General features: G+C 46.8%; 1 protein-coding gene across 1 annotated transcript in view; it reads right to left on the bottom strand.

The window, feature by feature from the left end:
• Positions 1-26,479, bottom strand: part of LOC308676584 (glycylpeptide N-tetradecanoyltransferase 2-like) — a gene marked incomplete at its 5' end in the record, with an annotated part of 182,241 nt that overhangs the window by 46,930 nt on the left and 108,832 nt on the right. The window contains one exon of the mRNA XM_081342462.1: positions 14,499-14,634. Within this exon, the coding sequence (XP_081198588.1) occupies positions 14,499-14,634 (136 nt within the window). The remainder of the gene's footprint in view (positions 1-14,498; positions 14,635-26,479) is intronic.

Here is a 26,479-nt window from a genome sequence, read left to right as displayed (position 1 = left end):
GCGAAAGGCAAGGGAGAAAAAGATACACCCAATTGAATGCAGAATTCCAGAGAATAGCTAGAAGAGATAAGAATGCCTTCTTAAATGAACAGTGCAAAGAAATAGAAGAAAACAATAGAATAGGGAGGACCAGAGATCTTTTCAAGAAAATTGGAGAGATGAAGGGAACGTTTAATGCAAAAATGGGCATGATAAAGGACCAAAATGGCAGGGACCTCACAGAGGCAGAAGAGATTAAGAAGAGGTGGCAAAATTACACAGAAGAACTATACAGGAATGAGCTTAACGTCCCTGATAATCACAATGAGGTGGTCACTGACCTCGAGCCAGACATCCTAGAATGTGAAGTGGCTTTAGAAAAGCTGAGTAACAACAAAGCTAGTGGAGGTGACAGTATTCCAGCTGAGCTACTCAAAATCTTAAAAGACGATGCAGTAAAAGTACTACACTCAATTTGCCAGCAAATTTGGAAAACTCAACAGTGGCCACAGGATTGGAAAAGATCAGATTACATTCCAATTCCAAAGAAAGGCAGTGCCAAAGAATGTTCAAACTATCGCACCATTGCACTCATTTCTCATACTACAGATGAAACTCGAAAAATTAGAATATCGTGCAAAAGTTCATTTATTTCAGTAATGCAACTTAAAAGGGGGAACTAATGTGGAACATGCAGAAGATATTTAAGAAAAAGATATGGTTTTCTCCACAGTTATTTCTGTTGGGTATCATCACAGATTGTACTGTCATAGATACTAAATTGATGTTGAATTTAATTATGGCAGCAAGACTTTTAGTAGCGCAATATTGGAAGAAGGAGGAACTGCCTATTATAGAAGAGTGGACTTTGAAAGTTTCAAATCTGGCGGAAATGGCAAAGATTTCAGCATATTTGAAAGAACAATCGCAACAGAGATACATTGTGGAATGGAGAAGATGGATCGAATATATTCAGAATAAATATGGGACTAAAAGTTTCATTTAGCATTTGAATAAGTATTAGTTTTATATGATGTATTATTAGTTGTTCAATATTTGTTAGTAATTTAGTTATGTTTAAGGGGAGTTAAAGTGCAATGGAATTTAATGTATCTTTTTAGTTAGCATATTTTAGCTTAAGTTTGTAAGTTTATAACCTGTATTCAGCTCTGGGAAGTCGGGGGGGGGGAGGGTAAGGGAGGGGAGGGGAGCGGGAGGGAGGGAGTTTATGTTTTTAAAAATGTATCTTAAAACTCTTCAATAAAAAAGGGGGGAACTAATATATGAGATAGACTCATTACATGCAAAGCAAGATAGTTCAAGCTGTGATTTTTCATAATTGTGATGATTATGGCGTACAGCTCATGAAAACCCCAAATCCACAATCTCAGAAAATTAGAATATTGTGAAAAGGTGCAATATTCTAGGCTCAAAGTGTCCCACTCTAATCAGCTAATTAAGCCATAACACCTGCAAAGGGTCCCTGAGTCTTTAAATGGTCTCTCAGTCTGGTTCAGTAGGAATCACAATCATGGGGAAGATTTCTGACCTGACAGTTGTGCAGAAAACCATCATTGACACCCTCCATAAGGAGGGAAAGCCTCAAAAGGTAATTGCAAAAGAAGTTGGATGTTCCCAAAGTGCTGTATGAAAGCACATTAATAGAAAGTTATGTGGAAGGGAAAAGTGTGGAAGAAAAAGGTGCACAAGCAGCAGGGATGACCGCAGCCTGGAGAGGATTGTCAGGAAAAGGCCATTCAAAAGTGTTGGGGACTTTCACAAGGAGTGGACTAAGGCTGGAGTCAGTGCATCAAGAGCCACCACACACAGACGGATCCTGGACATGGGGTTCAAATGTCGTATTCCTCTTGTCAAGCCGCTCCTGAACAACAAACAACGTCAGAAGCTTCTTACCTGGGCTAAAGAAAAACAGACCTGGTCTGTTGCTCAGTGGTCCAAAGTCCTCTTTTCTGATGAGAGCAACTTTTGCATCTCATTTGGAAACGGTTGTGATTCAGGGTCAGCCTGTGGGTTCGGCAGTTGGGTCGGACGACTCAGAGGAGGAGGAGGGGGGTGTTGAAGAGCTTGCTGAGAATAATATTGAGGCTCCACAGAGCCCTCAGCCAGGCCCCTCCCACCTGGTCACGACGCAGACCCAGCTGTGTGAGCCTTACAGCGTGGATGAAGATGACCCACAGCTGGCCCTGTTCAAGGACGCCCGACGCAGGAGGCAGTCAATCAGGAGTAAACAGAGTAAGGCAATGGGGCACCTCGGAAGGAGGCAGAGAGAAGCCACGCCCTGAACTGTATAAAAGGGGAATGCGTGGGAGGGCTGGTTTGCTGAAGGCAACCGCTTGAATAGCTCCTGTTTCATGGTTTGTGTCTTGTTCTGTTTGCTTTTGTGTCAACAAATTCGGCAGGCTTAGTTCCAGCCTCTTGCCTTCTTGTAAAAGGGGTTGTCCCTGCCTTTTCTGCAGGGCCGGTAGCAGGCTGGTACAGAACAGTTTGCCTTCAGCCTCCCACCCCTTACTATTATTACGGAGCAGCTATGTGCTGAGAATGCCCAGCTCGCCCAGCAACTCACTTTGCTGGCAGCTCAGGTGGCTCAACTGCAAGCTCAGGTCCATGCTGCACCCCCACCATCACCCCCACCCAGGAGAAAATGCCAAGTTGCGATGCCGGATAAATTTACTGGCAATCCAGAACTGTTTCCTGCTTTCCTGGGACAATGCCAGCTCTTTATCAGCGTGAGAGCAGCTGATTTCCCCACTGACCGGGATAAGGTGGGGTTTGTGTTAAGCCTTCTTTCGGGTGATGCAGCTCGTTGGGGCACGCCTCGGCTGGCTCAACCTAGTCCATTGTTGGACAACTTTGTGGGGTTTTGTGATCATATGCGTCTGATGTATGAGGACCCCATAAAGACGCAGACTGCTACTCGACGCCTGAAAGCTCTGAGGCAGGGTCAACGCCCCCTACAGGGCTATATCAGCGATTTTCGGCTGCTTAGCCAGGATTCCGCCTGGAATGAGGCTGGGCTCGTGGATGCCTTCCAGGATGGATTGTCGGAGGAGATGTTGGATGAGCTGGCCCGTGTGGATATTCCCTCAGACCTGAATGGGTTGATCCATCTCTGCCTGCGGATCGATGCTCGGTTGCAGCAGCGAAGGAGTCACCGTGCCACCCCACAGACCCCTGCAGCCCCTGTTGTGCGTGAGCCCCCAGTTCAAAGGGAGGAGCCAATGGAGCTGGGTGCCGCCAGGTCTCGTCTATCGGTGACTGAAATGAACAGACGACGATCGGGGGGGGTTGTGTTTTTACTGCGGGGACCCTGGACATTTGGCTGCTTTTTGCCCAAAGAAGCGACAGCGGGCATCAGTGACCGAGTCTGCCCCGAGAAAGTCCCCTACTTTTCTGTCGGGAAACGCCCCGAGCCCGATCTAGACGGTGTGATAGATCGGGCGTCCCACAACAACACAGAGCGACGTCTTTCCGATGCTCCCTGTGGACCTCCACGGCATCTGATATTGGAGGCACGTCTGATCCTTCCTGGCAAGCCAGAGGGGATTCCAGTCCATGCCTTAATTGACTCTGGGGCCACTACAAATTTTATGGACTCAGCATTTGTGGCCAAATGGGCTGTTCCCCAGTGCCCCGTGGAACCGCCCATGTTAGTGGAGACTATCGATGGTCGAGTGCTCCTGTCTGGGCAAATTACGGCCGCCACGCAACCATTATGTATGGCCATCAGTTCCCATGTGGAGGCCATCCAGTTCTATATCACCTCAGATCTGCATTTCCCTGTGGTCTTGGGACTGGCGTGGCTCCGGGTGCATGACCAACAGATCTATTGGTCACAGAACTTGGTCACTTACCCAAGCTTGCAGTGTGTGGACCACTCCCGCCATATCTGTGCCGGCCAGGTGGAGGGTTCCCCAGGGGTTTCCTTGCCTCCCAAACTGTCCGACTTTGCTGATGTGTTCAGCGAGACAGAGGCGGATCAATTACCCCTGCACAGGCCCTATGACTGCCCCATTGATTTAGAACCTGATGCGCCTCTCCCAGTGGGGCGTTTGTACTCCATGTCGGACCTCGAGTTGGCTGCATTGCGGGACTTTCTGGAGAAGAATTTGGCTCGAGGTTTCATCCGGCCCTCATCCTCGCCAGTGTCTGCACCCGTGCTCTTCGTCAAAAAGAAGTCCGGCGAATTGCGGCTTTGCTGCGATTATAGGAAACTCAATGCCATCACGGTGCGCAATCGTTACCCGCTGCCCCTCATCCTCGAACTCTTGGACTGACTCCGGGAGGCTAAGATCTTCACGAACCTGGACCTGCGTGGAGCTTACAACCTCGTCAGGGTTCGGCCGGGTGATGAGTGGAAGACGGCGTTTGGTACTCGTTATGGACATTTTGAGTACACGGTGATGCCGTTTGGCCTGACCAACGCCCCCGCTGTTTTTCAGCATTTCATGAACGCCATTTTCCGGGATTTGTTGGATCAGTTTGTCGTGATCTACTTGGACGACATCCTGATTACTCCCCGTCGCGTGAGGTGCACCATCAGCATCTCCATCAGGTCCTGCAGCGACTCCGAGAACATCGGCTGTTTGCCAAGTTGGAGAAGTGCCAGTTCTACCGGGTGACCATCGATTTCCTGGTTCACCGCATTTCTCCTGAGGGCATCGCCATGGAGCCGAGTAAGGTTGAGTCTTTGCAAAGTTGGCAACCCCCGCGTCGCGTGAAGGATGTTCAGCGACTTCTTGGGTTCGCCAACTATTACCGAACTTTCATCCCTGGGTTTGCTGCCTTGACAGCCCCCCTCACCCGGCTCCTGCAGAAGAAGACTCGGTTCCAGTGGAACGCTCCAGAACAACGGGCTTTCCAGACTTTGAAGGAAGCCTTCATGAAGGAGCCCATCTTGAAGCATACTGACCCGCAACGGCCGTTTGTCGTGGAGGCGGACGCCTCCGACATTGCCATTGGGGCGGTGTTACTTGAGGCAACGACGCCCAGCGGTACCCTCTTCCCTTGCGTGTACCATTCACGAAAACTGAACCCTTCGGAGCGCAATTATACAATCTGAGAGAAGGAGCTGCTGGCCATCAAAGTGGCGTTCGAAGCCTGGAGGCATCATCTGGAGGGAGCGTGGCATCAAATCGAGGTCCGGAAAGACCATAAGAATTTGGAAAGCCTGCAGACTGCTCGGAATTTGAACCAACGCCAGATTTGGTGGTCTCTTTGCGAGGTTCGACTTCCGAGTTCGGTACATACCTAGCGGGCACAATCAAAGAGCGGATGCTCTGTCCAGGAAGCCCGAATATTCCCAAGTGGAAGGCAAGCTTTTGCCCAGGACAGTGATCCCCATCGAGTTTGTTGCTGCGGTGCGGGAGCCGGTTGATATACGGGCTCGGATCCGGGAGGCACAGCAGCAGGAGGTGTGGGTGGCTCAGCGGAAGGAGGAGGTGGGGCCAGATTCTCCTTGGACGGTCACGGATGGACTCTTGTATTATCATGACTGGCTCTACGTTCCGGGAGGGCCACTCAGGGTACTCATCCTCAGCCAGTGTCACGATAACCCGGCGATGGGGCATTTTGGCCTGTTCAAGACCCTGAACCTGGTCTCCCGTACCTTCTGGTGGCCCCGAGTCCGACACGACGTCCAGTCCTATGTCACTTCCTGCATCCCATGCAGGCAGGCCAAGTCAGCGACAGGGGCCCCACCTGGATTACTGCTGCCCTTGCCGACACCCAAAAGACCCTGGGGGCTGTGTCCATGGACTTTCTGAAGGATTTACCCCCATCCTCTGGTTTTACGACAGTGTATGTGGTGGTGGACATGCTGACCAAGATGGCGCACTTCATCCCCTGTCGCGGCTTACCGTCAGCCCACGCCACTAGTCGTATGTTCATTCAGCAGGTGTTTCGGCTGCACGGCCTCCCTGATAGAGTCGTCTCTGATAGGGGGGCCCAGTTTACAGCCTGCTTCTGGCAGGAGTTGATGCATGCGTTGGATATCAAGATTTGCCTCTCGTCCGTGCATCATCCTCAAACTGACGGGGGAACCGAGAAGGTCATCGGTATCCTGGAACAATATCTGCGCTGCTACGTTAATCTGCAGCAAAACAATTGGGTGGACTATCTGGCCATAGCTGAGTTTGCATTTAACAATTCGCAGCACACCTCCACACAGATGACACCGTTCTTGGCCAATGTGGGATATCACCCCCGGTTTTTCCCCCTTTCTCCCGTGGACTCACCGGAGCCGGCAGCGAACAACTTCATGGCAGAGTTACAGGCGATCCATCGATTGGTGCGACGTCAGTTAGAGAAGGCCAAGGCCGATTACAAAAGGTTTGCTGATCGGTCAAGACGGGATACGCCTCCACTATCGGTGGGAGATCGGGTCTGGTTGTCCACCAGGAACCTACCGTCAACACGGCCGGTGAGAAAGTTAGATCACCGATATTTAGGACCGTTCCCAGTCGAGGCTGTCATCAATCCGGTCGCCTATCGCTTAACTCTGCCACATTCCCTGCGTGTGCACCCAGTCTTTCATCAGTCTCTGTTGGTCCCCGAGCAACCGGCCTGTCCACTCCGCCGAGTGGAACCTCCCCCATCAGGACCTCGTGATGGAGACAGCATCCCCCGAGTACGAGGTCGCCAGAATCAGGGACTCCCGTTGGCTGAAAGGTCGTTTCCAGTACCTGATTGAATGGAAAGTTTATGGACCAGAGGACTTCACCTGGGAAGACGCGACCGCCATTCATGCCCCTGCGCTGGTGACCGCTTTTCATGAACAATTTCCATCCCGACCGCATCCGGATCGGCAGACCCGGGGGAAGGGCCCTGCGGTGCGGGATAGTGTTGTGATTCAGGGTCAGCCTGTGGGTTCGGCAGTTGGGTCGGACGACTCAGAGGAGGAGGAGGGGGGTGTTGAAGAGCTTGCTGAGAATAATATTGAGGCTCCACAGAGCCCTCAGCCAGGCCCCTCCCACCTGGTCACGACGCAGACCCAGCTGTGTGAGCCTGACAGCGTGGATGAAGATGACCCACAGCTGGCCCTGTTCAAGGACGCCCGACGCAGGAGGCAGTCAATCAGGAGTAAACAGAGGAAGGCAATGGGGCACCTCGGAAGGAGGCAGAGAGAAGCCACGCCCTGAACTGTATAAAAGGGGAATGCGTGGGAGGGCTGGTTTGCTGAAGGCAACCGCTTGAATAGCTCGTTTCATGGTTCGTGTCTTGTTCTGTTTGCTTTTGTGTCAATAAATTTGGCAGGCTTAGTTCCAGCCTCTTGCCTTCTTGTAAAAGGGGTTGTCCCTGCCTTTTTTGCAGGGCCAGTAGCAGGCTGGTACAGAACAGAAACCAAGGACCCAGAGTCTGAAGGAAGAATGGAGAGGCACACACTGCAAGATGCTTGAAGTCCAGTGTGAAGTTTCCACAGTCTGTGTTGATTTGGGGAGCCATGTCATCTGCAGGTGTTGGTCCACTGTGCTTCATTAAGTCCAGGGTCAAAGCAGCCGTCTACCAGGAGATTTTGGAGCACTTCATGCTTCCTTCCGCAGACGAGCTTTATGGGGATGCTGACTTCATTTTCCAGCAGGACTTGGCACCTGCCCACACTGCCAAAAGCACCAAAACCTGGTTCAATGACCGTGGGATTACTGTGCTTGATTGGCCAGCAAACTCGCCTGACCTGAACCTCATAGAGAATCTATCGGGCATTGCCAAGAGAAAGATGAGAAAGATGCCACACCGCATTGGGGCAGTAATTGCTGCAAAAGGGGCCCAAACCAAGTACTGAGTACATATGCATGCTTATACTTTTCAGAGGTCCGATATTGTTCTATGTACACTCCTTGTTTTATTGATTGCATGTAATATTCTAATTTACTGAGATTGTGGATTTGGGGTTTTCATGAGCTGTACGCCATAATTATCACAATTATGATAAATCATGGCTTGAACTATCTTGCTTTGCATGTAATGAGTCTATCTCATATATTAGTTTCCCCTTTTAAGTTGCATTACTGATGTTCTGTTCCCCCTCCCTCAAGGTACAAACAAACAGACAAGCACTTCATGCTTCCTTCCGCAGACGAGCTTTATGGGGATGCTGACTTCATTTTCCAGCAGGACCTGGCACCTGCCCACACTGCCAAAAGCACCAAAACCTGGTTCAATGACCGTGGGATTACTGTGCTTGATTGGCCAGCAAACTTGCCTGACCTGAACCCCATAGAGAATCTATGGGGCATTGCCAAGAGAAAGATGAGAGACATGAGACCGAACAATGCAGAAGAGCTGAAGGCCACTATTGAAGCATCCTGGTCTTCCATAACACCTCAGCAGTGCCACAGGCTGATAGCTTCCATGCCATGCCGCATTGAGGCAGTAATTGCTGCAAAAGGGTCCTAAACCAAGTACTGAGTACATATGCATGCTTATACTTTTCAGAGGTCCGATATTGTTCTATGTACATTCCTTGTTTTATTGATTGCATGTAATATTCTAATTTTCTGAGATTGTGGATTTGGGGTTTTCATGAGCTGTATGCCATAATCATCACAATTATGACAAATCACGGCTTGAACTATCTTGCTTTGCATGTAATGAGTCTATCTCATATATTAGTTCCCCTTTTTAAGTTGCATTACTGAAATAAATGAACTTTTGCACGATATTCTAATTTTTCGAGTTTCACCTGTAGTAAAGTTATGCTTAAAATCCTACAAGCTAGACTCCAGCAGTATGTGGATCGAGAACTACCAGAAGTACAGGCAGGATTTCGAAGAGGCAGAGGAACTAGAGATCAAATTGCCAACATACGGTGGATCATGGAGAAAGCTAGAGAGTTCCAGAAAAACCTCTACTTCTGCTTCATTGACTATGCTAAAGCCTTTGATTGTGTGGATCATAACAAACTGTGGCAAGTTCTTAAAGAGATGGGTGTACCAGACCATCTTATTTGTCTCTTGAGAAACCTATATTTGGGCCTAGAAGCAACAGTGAGAACTGGACACGGAAGCACTGATTGGTTCAAAATTAGGAAAGGAGTTCGGCAAGGCTGTATACTGTCGCCCTGCCTATTTAACTTATATGCAGAGCACATCATGAGAAAAGCAGGGCTAGATGAATCAAAAGTTGGAATTAAGATTGCCGGAAAAAATATCAACAACCTAAGATATGCAGATGATGCCACTCTAATGGCAGAAAGTGAAAAAGAACTAAAGAGCCTCTTGTTGCGGATGAAGAAGGAGAGTGCAAAACTTGGGTTGAAACAACATTAGGAAAACCAAGATCATGGCATCCAGCCCTCTCAATTCCTGGCAAATAGATGGGGAAGAAATGGAGGTAGTGACAGATTTTATTTTCCTGGGCTCCATGATCACTGCAGATGGGGACTGTAGTCAAGAAATTAAAAGACGCTTGCTCCTTGGGAGGAAAGCCATGGCAAATCTAGACAGCACACTAAAAAGCAGAGACATCACCCTGTCAACAAAAGTGCGTATAGTCAAGGCTATGGTCTTCCCAGTTGCAATGTATGGCAGTGAAAGTTGGACCATAAGAAAGGCCGAGCGCCAAAGAATTGAGGCCTTTGAGCTATGGTGCTGGAGAAGTCTCCTGCGAGTCCCTTGGACTGCAAGGCGATCAAACCGGTCAGTCCTAGAGGAGATCAACCCTGACTGCTCTTTAGAAGGACAGATCCTGAAGCTAAAACTCAAATACTTTGGCCACCTAATGAGAAGGAAGGACTCACTGGAGAAGAGCCTCATGCTGGGAAAGATCGAGGGCAATAGAAGAAGGGGACGACAGAGAATGAGGTGGCTGGATGGAATCACTGAAGCAGTAGGCGTGAGCTTAAATGGACTCCAGAAGATGGTAGAGGACAGGAAGGCCTGGAGGAACGTTGTCCATAGCAGCGTTTCCCAACCTTAGGAACTTGAAGATGCGTGGACTTCAACTCCCAGAATTCCCCAGCCAGCATAGCTGGCTGGGGAATTATGGGAGTTGAAGTCCACGCATCTTCAAGTTCCTAAGGTTGGGAAACGCTGGTCCATAGGATCGCGATGGGTCGGACATGACTTCGCAGCTAACAACAACAAATCGACAATTGTTAAGTCCGGGGTGTTATGTTGCAGGTGCTTGTCTGTTTGAATTCTGAAGTCCCAGAACAGTTTAACTTTATCATTTTCTATGACTTTCTCTATTTTATGATCCCACCAGTTCTTGCTTACAGGCAAATGATATTTCTTGCAGATCTTCCAATGCACCATTGTTGCTACTTTGTCATGCCGCTCCTTGTAGTCAGTCTTTGCGATCTTCTTGCAGCAGCTTACCAGGTGGTCCACTGTTTCTTCAGCTTCTTTGCATAGGCGACACTTACCGTCTGTTGCTGTGTTCTCAATTTTTACTTTGTATGCATTTGTCCTTAAGGCTTGGTCTTGTGCAGCCAGAATTAGTCCCTCGGTCTCTTTCTTCAACTTTCCTGCTGTTAGCCATTGCCAGGTCTTGTTATTATCTGCTTTCCCAGCAATTTTTTTAATCTACTGGCCATGTAGTGCTTTTTCTTCCCATGCCTCTATTCTGTTCTTCATTTGGTCTTTCTTATAGGCCAGTTTGGTCTCTCCAGTAGTCAGTAAGCCTTCTTGATATACTAATTTCAGTGCATCTTCATCATTGTCCTTCAGATATACTTCCAAAGCCATTTTTTCTTCTTCAACCATCTGATGTATTTGCAACATTCCATGCCCACCTATTTGCCTTGGTAGATAGAGTCTGTCAATGTCACTGCGTGGATGAAGGGCATGATTCACTGTCATTGTTTTTCTGGTCTTCCTATCCATTGCTTTTAATTCTGCTTGAGTCCAGTCCACTATTCCAGCTGTGTATCTAATGACTGGAATTGCCCAGGCGCTGATTGCCTTCATGGTATTTCCTCCATTGAGTTTGGACTTTAAGATCTTCTTCACTCTCTTGATGTATTCACCTCTAATCTTTTTCTTGACTTCAGTGTGCTTGATGTTGTCAGCTTGAAGGATACCCAAGTATTTGTAGTAATCTTCCTCATCCAGACTCTTAATGTTATTTTTGTGGGGCATCTTGATTCCTTCAGTTTTCACTATTTTTCCTTGTTTGAGAGTAAGTGTGGCACATTTGTCCAAGCCAAACTTCATTGCAATATCTTGGCTATATATACGGACAGTGTTCAGCAGCGATTCTATTTCAGATGATGTTTTTCCATACAGCTTCAGATCATCCATGTAAAGGAGGTGGGATAGTCTGGCAGATGTTTTTGATGTTTGAGAGCCATGTCCTGAGTTATTCAGTATTGTTGACAGAGGAAACAGTGCAATAACAAATAGTAGTGGTGATAATGAATCTCCTTGAAATATTCCTCTCTTGATATTAACCTCTCCCAGTCTTTCTCCACTGACCTGCAACTGTGTCTTCCATTGTGCCATCGATCTTTGCACAAATTTTCTGATGTTTCTACTGACTCCTGTTATTTCTAGGCACTTGATTATCCAGTCATGTGGCAGAGAGTCAAATGCCTTTTTGTAGTCAATCCATGCCACATTCAGGTTGGTCTTCCTTTTCTTGCAGTTTTCCAAGATCCTTTTGTCTATTAGGAGTTGATCTTTTGTTCCTCTGCTATTGGGGCAGTTTCCTTTCTGCTTGGGTGGAAAGATATTGTTTTCAACTAGATGCTGTTGTACTGCATCAGCTACCACACCAGTTAGCAATTTGAAAGTTGTTGGTAAGCTGGTAATTGGCCTGTAGTTGCCTGGTGCTGCCCCTTTTGCTGGATCTTTCATTATAAGGTAGGTTTTCCCAGTTGTTAGCCACTTTTCAATTTCTCCTCCTTGTAGTATATTGTTGAACTGCTTGGCAATGAGTGGGTATATAACAGTTAGATGTTTCAACCAAAACCCATGCAGTTCATCTTCACCTGGTGCTGACCAATTTTTGATCTTCCTTGCTCTTTTTTCTAGCATTTTTGTTTTTATTACTAGTTCTTTCATTTCAACTTCTGTTTTATTTGCATCCACCTCTTTTAACCAAGCCGCATCCTTGTTGTGTTTCTTTGGGTTATCCCATATCTGCTTCCAAAACTGCACTGCTTCTTCCTTGTCAGGTACTGACTGATTCATTGCAGTTTCTCCATTGATGGGTTGGTAGAAACGTTTCTGATTGGATTGAAATTGGAGGTTCTGCCTATAATTTGCAATTCGAGCTTCGTATCTACTGATTTTCCTGGCTATAGCTGTTATTTGCTGCTTTATTATTTCCAGTGCTTCCTTGATCTTCCTTGTTTCCAAGTGGTATTTCTTGATTAGGTATTCTTTGGCCTTCTTGTTCTTCAGCTTCTTTTCTTTCATCTGTTCTAGCTTGCTTGCATGTGATCTTAACTTGCTGATCTTATTTTCTAGTCTAACCTTCCATTTTTGTGGTGCACTGTTTGTTTGTTTTTCTTCTTTGTTGATTTTGCATCCCAGGTATTCAGTTATAACTGCAGCTGTGCTGTACATTAGTTGGTTCGTTTCTTGCAGTGAATTGGTGCTTATACTTGATATTGCAGTATCTGCATCTTTTAATGCTTGTGCTAGCTGTTTCTTTGCAACAAGCTTCAATGCAGGCAGCCTTATTCTGTTGTTTTTGTGCTGTTCTAGATGCTCAGTTATTCTTTGTTTCAATTCTTTTCTTTCTTTAGTTAGAGGGCTTTGTTCTTCCTGTGGAAGAGGTGCCTGGTTTCCAAATGAAAACAGTTGTATATCTGTGCTGGATTTCTCTACTGCCAACTCCCCCTGGCTTGCCTCTACATTCTGAGTTACTTCTGGCAAGGCTTTGAAATGTTTGCCCTGGGTAAACCTTTCCAGTTCTTCCAATTTTGCTTCTGTGAATACTTTATTTTGTATTATAAATTGACATTGATCTGCTAGGCTCTGTTCTGTTATTTCTGATTCTGGATGTTGTTCTTTCCAGAACTGGTGCATTTGTTTCAGATATCCTCTTCTTGTTGGACTTGATCTGTAATAACAGATCATTATTTCTTTGTTTTCAATCACTGTGTATTTGCGACGGGTAAACTCCTTTTCTTCCAGTAGTTCTGCAGCTGCTGGCCCTGGTTGCTCAGCCAACAGTCCTGAATCCTGTAGCCCATTTTTCACCAGATATCCAGGAACTCCAACATCTAGCGCGGATCTTGTTAACCTGGGCGACATCCGAGCCGGTATGGCTTTCTGAAATTTATGTCTCACCATATTTTTTATGGGAGAGACACTCTTTGTCTGACTACCCTGATGAGACCTGTCCAGTATGGTTGAACCTCTGGTATAGCTCTGATCTTCCTCAGATCACACAAGCCCCACAACCACATCAAGGTAGTACCTCACTGGGGGATTATATTATTATTATTATTATTATTATTATTATTATTATTATTATTATTATTATTATTATTATTATTATTATTATTATTGATCATCACAGTCAGACTAGATTTGGCATTTTTAGCCACCTATCAAGACTTTCTCAAGGACCTGGGATAGGCCGATGTGGATGTTTGATGGTGTAACAGATATCGTCACAGGATGTAAGCTGTTCTGAGTAAAGCTGCCTTTTGCTATTAACTGATGGTGAATTTGTCATGCTGATGGTGTTCAAGTGGTGCTCCAGTTGTTTTAGGATTGCACCCAAGGTACCTATGACTATTGGTACTACCTTTGCCTTCTTTTGCCACAGTCATTCTATTTCTATTTGCAGGTATTTGTATTTTGTTATCTTCTCCACTTCTTTTTCTTCTCTTCTGCTCTCTCCGGGTAATGCAACATTCACAATCCACACTTTTTTGTCTTTCTTATTGACAATTGTTAAGACTTGGGTGTGATGCAGACGTACCTGTTTGTTTGAAGTCTAAAGTCCCACAACACTTTTGCTTCTTCATTTTCTATTACTTTCTCTATTTTATGCTCCCACCAGTTCTTGCTTGCAGGCAAATGGTATTTCTTGCAGATCTACCAATATACCTTTGTTGGTACTTTGTCATGCTATTGTCTGTAGTCAGTCTGAGCTATCTTCTTACAGCAGCTAACCAGGTGGTCCATCATCATCATTGTCATTAAAAACAGTGAGGCTACAATCACTGGAGAAATAATGGTGTGACATTTACAGCCATTGGGTGCCTGACAAGTAAATATATGTAAGAACACAACTATCAATCACAGAATTTTCTTGAAAGTCTCTTCTTCTTTGAAAAAAATTCTAAAACAAATTTTGTAGGGAAAAAAAGTTACAAAACTACATTTATGTGCATTGAGTCTGATCTGATTTGTTAAAAATATTGCATTTAGCCAATGCAAATAAATGATTCAATTTGAACTTTCAAAATGATTTGATTCCAATTATCAATTTGAATGTATGAATTAGGTCAATTTATAAATCTGATTTAATTAAAAAAGATTTATGTGGTCACTAATAACAAGAGTAAAATAGTGATGTGAAAATAAATGCAAAGCTCTCACTTTTGAAGGTTGCTGAATTTTAATCTCCTGCGAGTCAGAAGCAGAGTCTGATTTGGTATGTCTGGAATTTGTTTTTTCCTTTTTTCTTTTCTGCTTCTTTTTCTTCTTTTTAGCTCCCAATTCTCCTCCTGGACTTCTGCAAAAAGAATAAGACAACAATTCGCTGTAAGGCTTGAAAAGAGGAAGTAACCCATGAGCAACTTGCAGATGACATGTAGCCCCACTTTTGCAGTGCTCGTATCCTGCAGGATTGGAGAGCCAAAATCTGATGCAAAATTATTGCTTTTGGGCTGTATACCTTTGTATGTATATGGGGGTGCAGGTATGTTTATTTAAACCAAGGTGTAAAATAGATGCATTGAACCTCTGTTAAGTCTATTGCACCCATTTTTGCCTTAAACTATATCACATGACCACGGAAATATCTTTGGACAATGCTGGCTCCCTCGACTAAGAAACGGAGATGAGCACCACCCCCTAGAGTCAGACATGACTGGACAGGGGAAACTTTTACCTTTACTGTTATTCCCATTTTGGTAATCTTAATTCTGTTGTCTTCCATACCTTCAAACTCTACAATATCTATGTCAGGTAAAAGTTTTTAATTCTTTTCATTTTAGGTTTATCCATTGAAATCTGTATTCTTTCTCAGATATTAGTTATTAATTTGTCAGACCAGTTAACAAAAAAATATTTAAGATAAGAAAAAGTTATAGCTAGTGGGCTTCCGGTTTGCCAACACTGCCGTTATGGACGCTTGGAGGACGGCTCTCATCCTCCACGTCCAGTTTCGCATCACTGGGGGGTCCTAAAAGGGCCGAAGAGTCGCCCTGGAGGGGCGACCAGCAAGAAGGGGCTTTTGCAGAAATGCGGGGGAGCCGCATTCCCTTCAAACCAGCAGACGAAAGACCAGCCATAGCAATACGGCCAGTCACTAGGCTGCAGACAGCCAAAGCCACACTTACTACCAGGTAACATTAAAGCAGTTAATGGGGGGGTCAACTCATGGGGGGGGTCACACGCTCGATTTTGTTTTTCTATCTGGACGGTGGTTAGATGATCTGGGTGGGGGTTCTCCAATTATTATGCCCCTGTCATGAACCGATCATCATCTCCTGCGGCTGGCCTTCCATTTCGCGACTCCCCGCTGCGGGGTTACGGAACCAATAAGATGGTTCTGCCCCAGGCGCTTAATGGACCCTGAGCGGTTCCAGGTGGCACTCGGGTCCCCGCCAGCCGCCTTCGCTCACAGCACGGCCGATGCCTTGGTGGAAGCCTGGGAAAAGGCAGCCAAGGAAGCACTCGACCGCGTTGTACCCATGCGGCCCCTGACCCGGCGCAGATCCCAGTGGGCTCCATGGTTTTCTGCGGAGCTGCGGGAGATGAAGCGTCGGAGACGGGGCCTAGAGAGCTGTTGGAGATCCAGCCGGTCTGAATCCGACCGATTGCGACTAAGGTCCTCTACGAGGTCTTATCTCGCGGCGATGAGGGCGGCAAGGTCTAACTACTTTGCTACCCTCATCGTGTCCGCAGATAATCGCCCGGCCGCCCTGTTTAGGGTGACCCGCTCCCTCCTCAATCAGGAGGTGAGGGAGGAGCCCTTGCAGGGTCGTGCCGAGGAGTTTAGCCAACATCTGTCGGAAAAAATCACTCGGATTCAGACCGGTCTGGACTCTGACTGGGCAGAGTCTGACGGAGGTGACGCGAGCGGTCTTGGTGATGTTATCTGGGAAGAGTTCGACCCTGTGACTCCGGAAGATGTGGACAGAATCATGGGGAGGCTGAGCTCCACCACGTGTTTATTGGACCTGTGCCCCTCCTGGCTGGTTTATGCGGCTCGGGAGGGGACACGAGGCTGGCTCCAGGCAGTGATAACTGCTTCTTTGAGTGAGGGTAGCTTTCTCGCCGCCTTGAAGGGGTGGTGAGGCCCCTCCTCAAGAAGCCTGCCCTGGACCCGGCTATTTTGAACAACTATCGTCCGGTCTCCAACCTTCGCTTTCTTGCGAAGGTTGTTGAGAGCATGGTGGCGCATCAGCTCCCTCTGTTCCTGGAGGAAGCTGATTATCTGGACCCGTACCAATCGGGCTTTAGGCCCGGGTACAGCACAGAGACGGCATTGGTCGCGCTGTTGAATGATCTCTGGCGGGTTCGGGACAGGGGTTGTTCCTCTGTCCTAGTCCTATTAGACCTCTCAGCGGCTTTCGATACCATCGACCATGGTATCTTACTGCGGCGTCTCAGGGGGTTGGGAGTGGGGGGCACTGTTCTCCAGTGGTTCTCCTCCTACCTCCTGGGACGTTTGCAGTCGGTGCTGGCAGGAGGGCAGAGGTCGGCTTCGAGGCCTCTCGTTTGTGGAGTTCCTCAGGGGTCAGTCCTCTCGCCTCTCCTGTTCAACATCTATATGAAGCCACTGGGTGAGATCATTCGTGGTTTTGGGGTCGGGTATCATCAGTATGCTGATGATACCCAGCTCTTCATCTCCACCCCAAACCACCCCAGTGATGCCCTCGATGTGATGTCCCGTTGCCTGGAGGCGGTTCGGGTCTGGATGGGGAGGAACAGGCTTCAGCTCAATCCCGACAAGACTGAGTGGTTGTACGTGCCGGCATCTCAGGAAATTTAGGTTATTCCATCTTTAACCACAGGGGTTGAGGTGTTACCCCCCGTAGATAGGGCTCGCAACTTGGGTGTCCTCCTGGATTCACAGCTCAGTCTGGAAGATCATATAGGAGCTGTGACCAGGGGGGCTTTTGCCCAGGTTCGCCTGGTGCGCCAGTTGCGACCCTATCTGGACCAGGATGCCCTGCGTACAGTCACTCATGCGCTCGTGACCTCTCGTATAGACTACTGCAATGCTCTGTACATGGGGCTGCCCTTGAGGACCACTCGGAGGCTTCAGCTGGTGCAGAATGCAGCCGCGCGAGTTGTGATGGGGGTCTCCCGATATTCCCATGTAACACCTCTACTCCGCGAGCTGCATTGGCTTCCAGTTGCCCTCTGGGTGAGATTCAAGGTGCTGGTGATTACCTATAAAGCCCTAAATGGCATGGGTCCAGATTACTTACCAGAGCACCTGCTGCCGGCGTCAACTTCCCTTCGTCCTGTGCGCTCCCACAGAGAGGTCCTCCTCAGGGTGCCGTCAGTCAGAGAGTGCTGGCTGGTGGCCCCCAGGGGGAGAGCATTCTCTGTGGGCGCGCCAGCCCTTTGGAATCAATTACCGGTTGAGCTCCGGATGGCTCCTGACCTTCGCTCTTTCCGCCGTGATCTGAAAACTTACCTATTTGAACAAGCCGGCCTGCTCTAACGGGTTTGGGGTATTTTAATTTGTAATTGGTAATTATTTATTGTAATGGGCTAGTTCTATTTAATCTTATTTTTAACTTTTGTATATTGTATTTTTATTGTATTTTTATAACCCTGTACACCGCCCTGAGTCCTTCGGGAGAAGGGCGGTATAGAAATTAAATTAATAAATAATAAATAAATAATAAACTTCTTTTATCACCTAAATAAGCTGCTAAGTACCTTCCCCCCTGCGGAGAGGGAGGGAGGATTTCAACCCTCCCTTCAGAATCAGTGGCGACTGAACCTCCAGGGGTGATTTAAAAAAAAAACATTGAAAATTGGACCTCAACTAGAACTTTATTCCTTTAAATAAAAACTTGTGGACTAAAAGCTTTTGTCTATTACTTACTTCTATCCTTATTTGAAAATTCGGCTCTGTTCTTTTAAAACAGAAGAAGCAATTGAAATGAGATTAACAGGTACTTTCCCTAAAAGAAAAGAAAAGAGTTTTCCAAATACTTGGGGGACATCCTGTGGCTAAACCTGAAATTGTAAGGTGACACTCTTAAAAAAAAAAAAAGAGAGAGAGAGAGAGAGAGAGAGAGAGAGAAGGGGGAGTCGAGCTCCGTGGGCCCGACATACAACAGGGGGAAATGCCTCATGACGGCCCGCCGCCTCCCTCACCATTTCCCGGCCACCGGAACAGCTACTGCTGTTGCTGCTGCTGCCGCAGGCCCTCCGTCAGCCCTGAAGTTTGCCAGCAGGGGCCAGGGCTGGTTGCAGGCACCCTCTCATGTGAGACGGCCGGCGCTGGTTGCAACCTCCCTCCCACCTGAATGGTATTCATGCAACTCATCAACGAGTTGTTGCATGAACACCTGTACCGTGGGGTGCTTGTGTATTTAGATGATATCCTCATCTATACCACCACCATGGAGGAACACATCAATTTGTTGAGACAGGTGTTAGAGAAACTGTTAAAAGCCCAGTTATTCATGAAATTGTCTAAGTGCGAGTTTCACCAGATTCAGTTGGACTACCGGATATCAGGGGCAGGGGTGGAGATGGACCCCAACAAAATCAAGGCTGTTCTGGAGTGGCAGGCGCCACAGAGCTTCTTGGGGTTTGCCAATTTCTATTGGCAATTTATCCCATCCTTTGCTGCAATAGCTTTCCCCTTATGGACCTGCTACACACCCGACAGGCTGCGACAAAGCCACGTCCTGGTCAGCCACTGGCATGGTCTACGGTGTGTCAGCAAGCCTTCAAGACCCTGAAGGCCTTGTTTGCGAGGGAGCCTGTCCTGCTTCACCCAGACCCCGACACACCGTTTGTGGTGCAGGTTGACGCCAGCAACATTGCAGTCAGGACTGTTCTACTCTAGAGAAACAGTCACGGCTCCTTGCAACCCTGCGCCTACACGTCAAGGAATGTAACAGACACTGAACGTGTATGGGCAATCTGGGAGAAGGAGGCATTCGCTGTGTTCGCGACGTGGTGACACCTCCTGGAAGGGGCGAAGGAACCGTTCGAAGTATGGACAGACCACAAAAACTTGGAAGTACTGCAGACACCAAGACGCCTGTCCCCAAAACACATGAGATGGACGCAGTACTTCCGGAGGTTCCATTTCCAACTGAAATACGTGCCGGGGGAAAGAACTTTCTGGCCGACACCCTCTCGAGATTGCCACAATATAATAGCAAGAGGGAGGAGGTGGTGAAGGCATTTTTGCCCCCTTACCAGCAGGTTGTGGTGAGAGCGGTATCCCGTGTTGTAATAGGAGATCTGGCACAAGAGTTGCAGACGGCACTCCAGGACAACCCCTGGTTACGAGACCACCCAGACCTGTTGACGAGGCAGGACGGCCTAGCCTGGTACTGGGATAAACTTTATGTCCCACAAACTATGCGGCAAGGGGTGCTTCAACGATGCCATGATGCAAAACAGGCAGGACACTTCGGGTTCCTGAAGACTCTACATCTGGCAAGGCGGCAGTTTTGGTGGCTGTGAATGAAAGCGGATATAGAGGGCTACATCCAGGGGTGCCACGTCTGTGCCACCACAAAGCCCCGTATGGGGAAACCCTTGGGGCTGTTACAACCAGTGGCAGATCCTACCAGGCCCTGAGAGGACATTGCGATGGATTTTATCATTAAGTTGCCAGAGAGCCATTGCTACAACATTATTTGGACAGTGGTCGATCTTTTATCCAAGCAGGCGCACTTCGTGCCCTGCAAAGGGCTGCCGTCTGCCCAAAGGCTGGCCAGGTTGTTCATCACACACGTATACCACCTGCATGGAGTACCCCAAAGAATCATCTCAGACCGGGGGGTGCAGTTCACGGCTCGCTTCTGGAGCGAATTCGTCCAATTCATCGGGTTGTCCCAAGGTCTTAGTTCAGCGTACCATCCCAGCATCAACGGGGCAGCAGAACGGGCGAACGCTATGGTGGAGCACTACCTGGGGTGCTATGTATCGTACCAACAATCCAACTGGGTGGACCTGTTAGCATTCACAGAGGTGGCGCATAACAATGTGGTGCACAGCAGCACCAGGTTTTCTCCTTTCCGGGTGGTGCTTGGCAGGGAGTTCGTTCCCATTCCTGAGTATGGCCAAGGGGTCCCCTTACCTTGCCAACCCATGGAGTGGATGACACAGGTGGGGGATGTGTGGGGTGCAGTAAAAAGGCCCTGGTAAAGGCCGGAGAGACCACCAAAGCACAAGCAGACAAAAAGAGGAGGCCCCAGAAGCCCTTCCAGGTGGGTGACCTGGTGTACCTCTCCACGAAGTATATGCGGCTGCAGGTACTGTGTAGGGAACTGGGGCCAAAGTTCCTAGGACCCTTCCGGGTTGTACAAGTCATTAATCCAGTGACCGTACGGCTCCGGCTACCCAAATTCCTGGGGAAAATACACCCTGTGTTCCACAGCAGTCTACTGAAGCCGGTTGTGGAAACATTCCATGGGCCAGTGGAAGAGGGACCAGGGCCTGTGTCCGGCAATCAGTATGAGGTCCAGGAAATCCTGGACTCTCGGGTTCGACGAGGAAGGCTGCGATACCTCATGTGGTGGAAGGGGTACCCCATCACAGAGGCATCCTGGGTGGGGGAGGTGGACATCTATGCACCCCGCCTGGTCCGAGCATTCCATCACCAGTATCCTTGGAAACCAGGTGGGGGGTCAGTCGAACCGTCCACCAGGGTGGATGACTACTCATCCAAACCATCGTCTTCCAGGTGGAGCCCTGGTAGAGGGGGCCACCTGTCGAGCCCCGTTGGCCCGACATACAATGGAGAGGGGGGGAAATGCCTCACGACGGCCCGCCGCCTCCCTCACCATCTCCCAGCCACCAGAACAGCCGCCACTGCCGCCGCTGCCACAGGCCCTCCGTCGGCCCCAAGGTTTGCCAGCAGGGGCCGGGTCCGGTTGCAGGCACCCTCCCATGTGAGACGGCCACTGCCGCCGACGGTTGCAGCCTCCCTCCCACCTGAACGGCCGCCGTCACCGCCATCGCTGCTGCAGGACCTCTGTAGGCCCCGAAGTTTGCCATCGGGGGCCGGGGCCAGTTGCAGCCTCCCTCCCACGTCTTCCCATCCTAGTGGGACTGCAGAGCCACCTACCGATGCTGCCAGGGCTTTCAGAGGATCAGGGCTCACCAGCGGAGCCTTCCCATCTGCCGGGGCCTTTGCAGGCTGTGGAGGCCTCTCAGCGTTTCAAGACGGGCCAGCAGTGAATGGAACTTTGCCTTTCTTCTTTCTGCTTTTCGGGCGGTCTGCTGGGTATGGGGAGGGGAGCCTTGCAGGACGCGCAGAGGAGGGAGACCGTTCAGTGCAGCCTGGGACATGGCAGCCGGCTAGGAATTTCACTGCTGGGGGGGAACTGCAGGGGAGGAGGAGGGTTTATAAAGGGATATTGCCAGATGCTGGTTTGTGGGCTGGGGGCAGGGTCATGTCCTTAGGCGTCTATGTAAAGCACTGGGAGCAGTTCACTCCCAGCGCTGACTTTTTCTTTGTGCAGAATAAAGCCTCTGTTACTCATTCCTGCTTGTTGGTTCCTGATTTCATCCCACGGAGGACGTTTGTGACAGAGACTTTAGAAAACAAGATAAGACTAACTTGAACACCAGATGTGAGAGTCCACCATGGAAGAAATACAAAAACAAATTTATGGTATGATGAAAATAACCTGCCAAACTTATCAGTTCCTTTCCGCAGCTGGTGATGAAATAAGAGCTTTTGGGGAAAAAACTAGAAAGTGTCTTTTATAAGCATACACAAATTGTGATTATAGCTAACAACTTATCGGGACAGAACATAACAGAACAAATTGAACAATCAAATACTCTGACAGAAGATTTAACGACTCAACAAGCACAGACAAGAGAAAATTTGGAGAAAAACCTGACAAAGGGTTACATAAAGCAGAAGGAATTTGATGATGAAAATGAGAAACAGATGGAAGGGGAAAAAAAGATAGTCCAGGACAATTATACCAAGAGGAGAAAATAATGAGAAGATTTGGTATCTCTATCAGTCCCCTCAACCCTTCAAAAATAGAGATTGGAGGGTCACTTCAATATGATACTACAACACAAGAACTCTTTGATGACCCTGAAGCAATGAAACGGAAGATGATATGGCAAAGGAAAAAAGCCAGAAGAAGATTGAAGAAGAATGGATATATTTAAGAGGCCTGATACAGAAAATATCTAAATAGACAGGATTGTACTTGGATTATGAGAGACTGTTTTGATGTGCAGATAAAAATATTGGCTAATTAAAAACTTAGATGTGCGAATATCAACAGTTAAATTGAAATATCGAACTGTTTAAATGAAATTGATTAAGATGTATTGATGTTAGGAGTGATATAATGTAACTAATATATTTGGATGTAGTGATAAAAATAAAATTATAAGTCTAAGCATGAGAGAGCAGACATAAAGGAGAAGAGAAAAGATGTGTTAAATGTTGAAAGGGGAGAAATTTTGGTTATTGAATTTACAGTATGTGGAAATTATAATGAAAACAAGATTATTATATTGTATTATTAACCTGTTGATATGGAAATGAGATAGATATTAGGGATTGGAGAGAATTGTGATAAAGGGAAGTGGGGTCACCTAGAAATATGAAAATGAGAAACTTTAAATGTTTAACTTTAATATTAATGCAAATTAAAGCTGGGAAAATTTATAAGGTGATTGATGCCTTAAAGATGAAATGTTAAAATAAATAAAATGTATGAAAGTATTGACAAATGCAAGGAAACCATTAAATAATTGATAGATAAAATAAGAAGTATATTAATTTAGATAAGAGACAATATGTATTAAAGGAAAAAAGAGAGGAAATATTGGCTACAATAAATTGGAGATTTGTAATAACATGTACCTGTATGAAATGGAACTATTGTAACCCAGACACCACATTGCTTTTCAAAGATATACAGTGTAATATTGGAAAAATCTACTTGATAAGATAGAAAAATGTGGGTTAGACAGCATCACCACCAGATGGATTCATAGCTGGCTGACCGGCCGTACTAAGCATGTGGTCCTCAATGGAACTGCATCTACATGGAAGGAAGTGTGTAGTGGGGTGACCCAGGGCTCTGTTCTGGGCCCAGTGCTCTTCAACATCTTCATCAACGATTTGGACGAGGGGATAGATGGGGAACTCATCAAATTTGCTGACGACACCAAGCTGGCAGGAATAGCCAACACTCCAGAAGACACTCCAGAAGACAGGCTTAAGATACAGGAGGATCTGGACAGACTCGAACACTGAGCGCTATCTAAAAAAATGAAATTCAATGGTGAAAAAGTAAGCTTCTACATTTAGGCAGGAAAAATCAAATGCACAGATATAGTATAGGTGGTACCTTGCTCAATAGTAGTAACTGTGAGAGGGATCTCGGAGTCCTAGTGGACAATCACTTCAATATGAGCCAGCAGTGTGCTGCAGCTGCCAAAAAAGCCAACACAGTGCTAGGCTGCATTAATAGAGGGATAGAATCAAGATCACGTGAAGTATTAATACCACCTTACAATGCCTTGGTAAGGCCACACTTGGAATACTGCATCCAGTTTTGGTCACCACGATGTAAAAAAGATGTTGAGACTCTGGAGAGAGTGCAGAGAAGAGCAACAAAGATGATTAGGGGACTGGAGGCTAAAACATATAAGGAACGGCTGCTGGAATTGGGTATGTCTAGTTTAATGAAGAGAAGGACTAGGGGTGACTAGGAATATCAGCAAATAGCCCGTGCCTGCAAAGATGAAGTGAGGGAAGCTAAGGCTCAAAATGAACTAAGGCTTGAGACGAAAGTCAAAAATAGCAGTGTTCCAATATCTCAGGGGCTGCCCCAAAGAAGAGGGAAGCAAGCTATTCTCCAAAGTGCCCCAAGGCAGGACAAGAAGCAACGGATGGAAACTAATCAGGGAGAGAAGCAACCTAGAACTAAGGAGAAACTTCCTGACAGTTAGAACAATTAACCAGTGGAACAACCTGCCTCCAGAAGCTGTGAATGCTCCAACTCTGGAAGTTTTTAAGAAGAGACTGGACAGCCATTTGTCTGAAATGGTATAGGGTTTCCTGCCTGAGCAGGGGGTTGGACTAGATGACCTCCAAGGTCCCTTCCAACTTTACTATTATGATTATGATAAAATCAATAATTAAATATAGATAGATAGATAGATATAGTTATAGCTAGTGATTGATTATTAATTATTAATTGTATTCAATTAAAAATGTGTCAGAAGTCAGCACCTACCTACCCCCCAGAGAAAGAAACATTTTGGGAAATATTAAACAGGCAGATCTTTCCTAAAGGAATAATAGAAAATCTTAAGAGACAGCAAGCCTAGCCCCAGAAACCAGCCATCACAAACACAGATCTGTTCAAGAAGGCTGCTTCAAAAGAAACAGCCATTTCCCCTGCATAAGAAAAGCCAAGCCGAAAATAAAAAGCACCAAAGAGTTTTTTTCTCTCCTCTCCTCTCTCCTCCTCCCCCGACCTATGGAGTTAATAGCTCTGGGCAGACTGCCAAAGAAAACAATTGTAACAAAAAGAAACTGCAAGTGGCTGCCTTGAGTAAACAATAAAGAACTGACAGGATTGCCCTTAGGCACACACTGAAGAGAGTTCTGACAAAATGTGATCCACTGGAGAAGGAAATGGCAACCCACTCCAGTATCTTTGCCATGAAAACCCTATGGACAGTTCCAAAAGGCAAAACGATATGACGCTGGAAGATGAGCCCCTCAGGTCGGAAGGCATCCAATATGCTACTGGGGAAGAGCAGAGGGCTAGTACTAGTAGCGCCAGAAAGAATGAAGCGACTGGGCCAAAGCCGAAAGGACGCTCAGCTGTGGATGTGTCTGGTGGTGAAAGGAAAGTACGATGCTGTAAAGATTTTTTCTCCATAGGAACCTGGAATGTAAGATCCATGAATCAAGGAAAGCTGGACGTGGTCAAACAAGAGATGACAAGACTAAACATCGACATCTTAGGTATCAGCGAACTAAAATGGACAGGAATGGGTGAATTTAATTCAGATGACCATCAGGTATACTACTGCGGGCAAGAATCCCTCAGAAGAAATGGAGTAGCCTTCATAGTCAATAAAAGAGTAGGAAAAGCAATACTGGGATACAATCCTCAAAATGACAGAATGATCTCAGTTCGAATCCAAGGCAAACCATTCAATATCACAGTAGTCCAAGTCTATGCCCCAACCACCAGTGCTGAAGAGGATGAAATTAACCGGTTCTATGAAGCCCTACAGCACCTTATAGAACTAACACCAAAAAATGATGTTCTTATCATCATGGGGGATTGGAATGCTAAAGTAGGAAGCCAAAGGATAACCGGAATAACAGGCAAGTTTGGCCTTGGAGTACAAAATGAAGCAGGGCACAGGCTGATAGAATTTTGTCAAGAGAATACGATGGTCATAGCAAACACTCTTTTCCAACAACCCAAGAGACGGCTTTACACATGGACATCACCAGACGGTCAACACAGAAATCAGATTGACTATATGCTCTGCAGCCAAAGATGGAGAAGCTCTATACAGTCAGTAAAAACAAGACCAGGAGCTGACTGTGGCTCAGACCATGAGCTTCTCGTTGCAAAGTTTAGGCTTAAATTAAAGAAAGTAGGGAAAAGCGCTAGGCCAGTCAGGTATGAATTAAATCATATCCCTGTTGAATATACAGTAGAGGTGACAAATAGATTTAAGGAATTAGATCTGATAGACAGAGTGCCTGAAGAACTATGGACAGAGGTTCGCAACATTGTACAACAGGTAGCAACCAAAACTATCCCAAAGAAAAAGAAATGCAAGAAAGCAAAATGGCTGTCTGAGGAAGCTTTGCAAATAGCTGAGGAAAGGAGGGAAGCGAAAGGCAAGGGAGAAAAAGAAAGATATGCCCAATTAAATGCAGAATTCCAAAGAATAGCTAGAAGAGATAAGAATGCCTTCTTAAATGAACAATGCAAAGAAATAGAAGAAAACAATAGAATAGGGAGGACCAGAGATCTTTTCAAGAAAATTGGAGAGATGAAAGGAACGTTTCATGCAAAAATGGGCATGATAAAGGACCAAAATGGCAGGGACCTAACAGAGGCTGAAGAGATTAAGAAGAGGTGGCAAAATTACACAGAAGAACTATACAAGAATGAGCTTAA

Source organism: Vipera berus (assembly GCF_964194415.1).
Source record: "Vipera berus genome assembly, chromosome: W".
Taxonomy (NCBI): Eukaryota; Metazoa; Chordata; class Lepidosauria; order Squamata; family Viperidae; genus Vipera; species Vipera berus.
The sequence above is the reverse complement of the archived record's forward strand: the minus strand, read 5'-3'. Positions and strand labels throughout refer to the sequence as shown.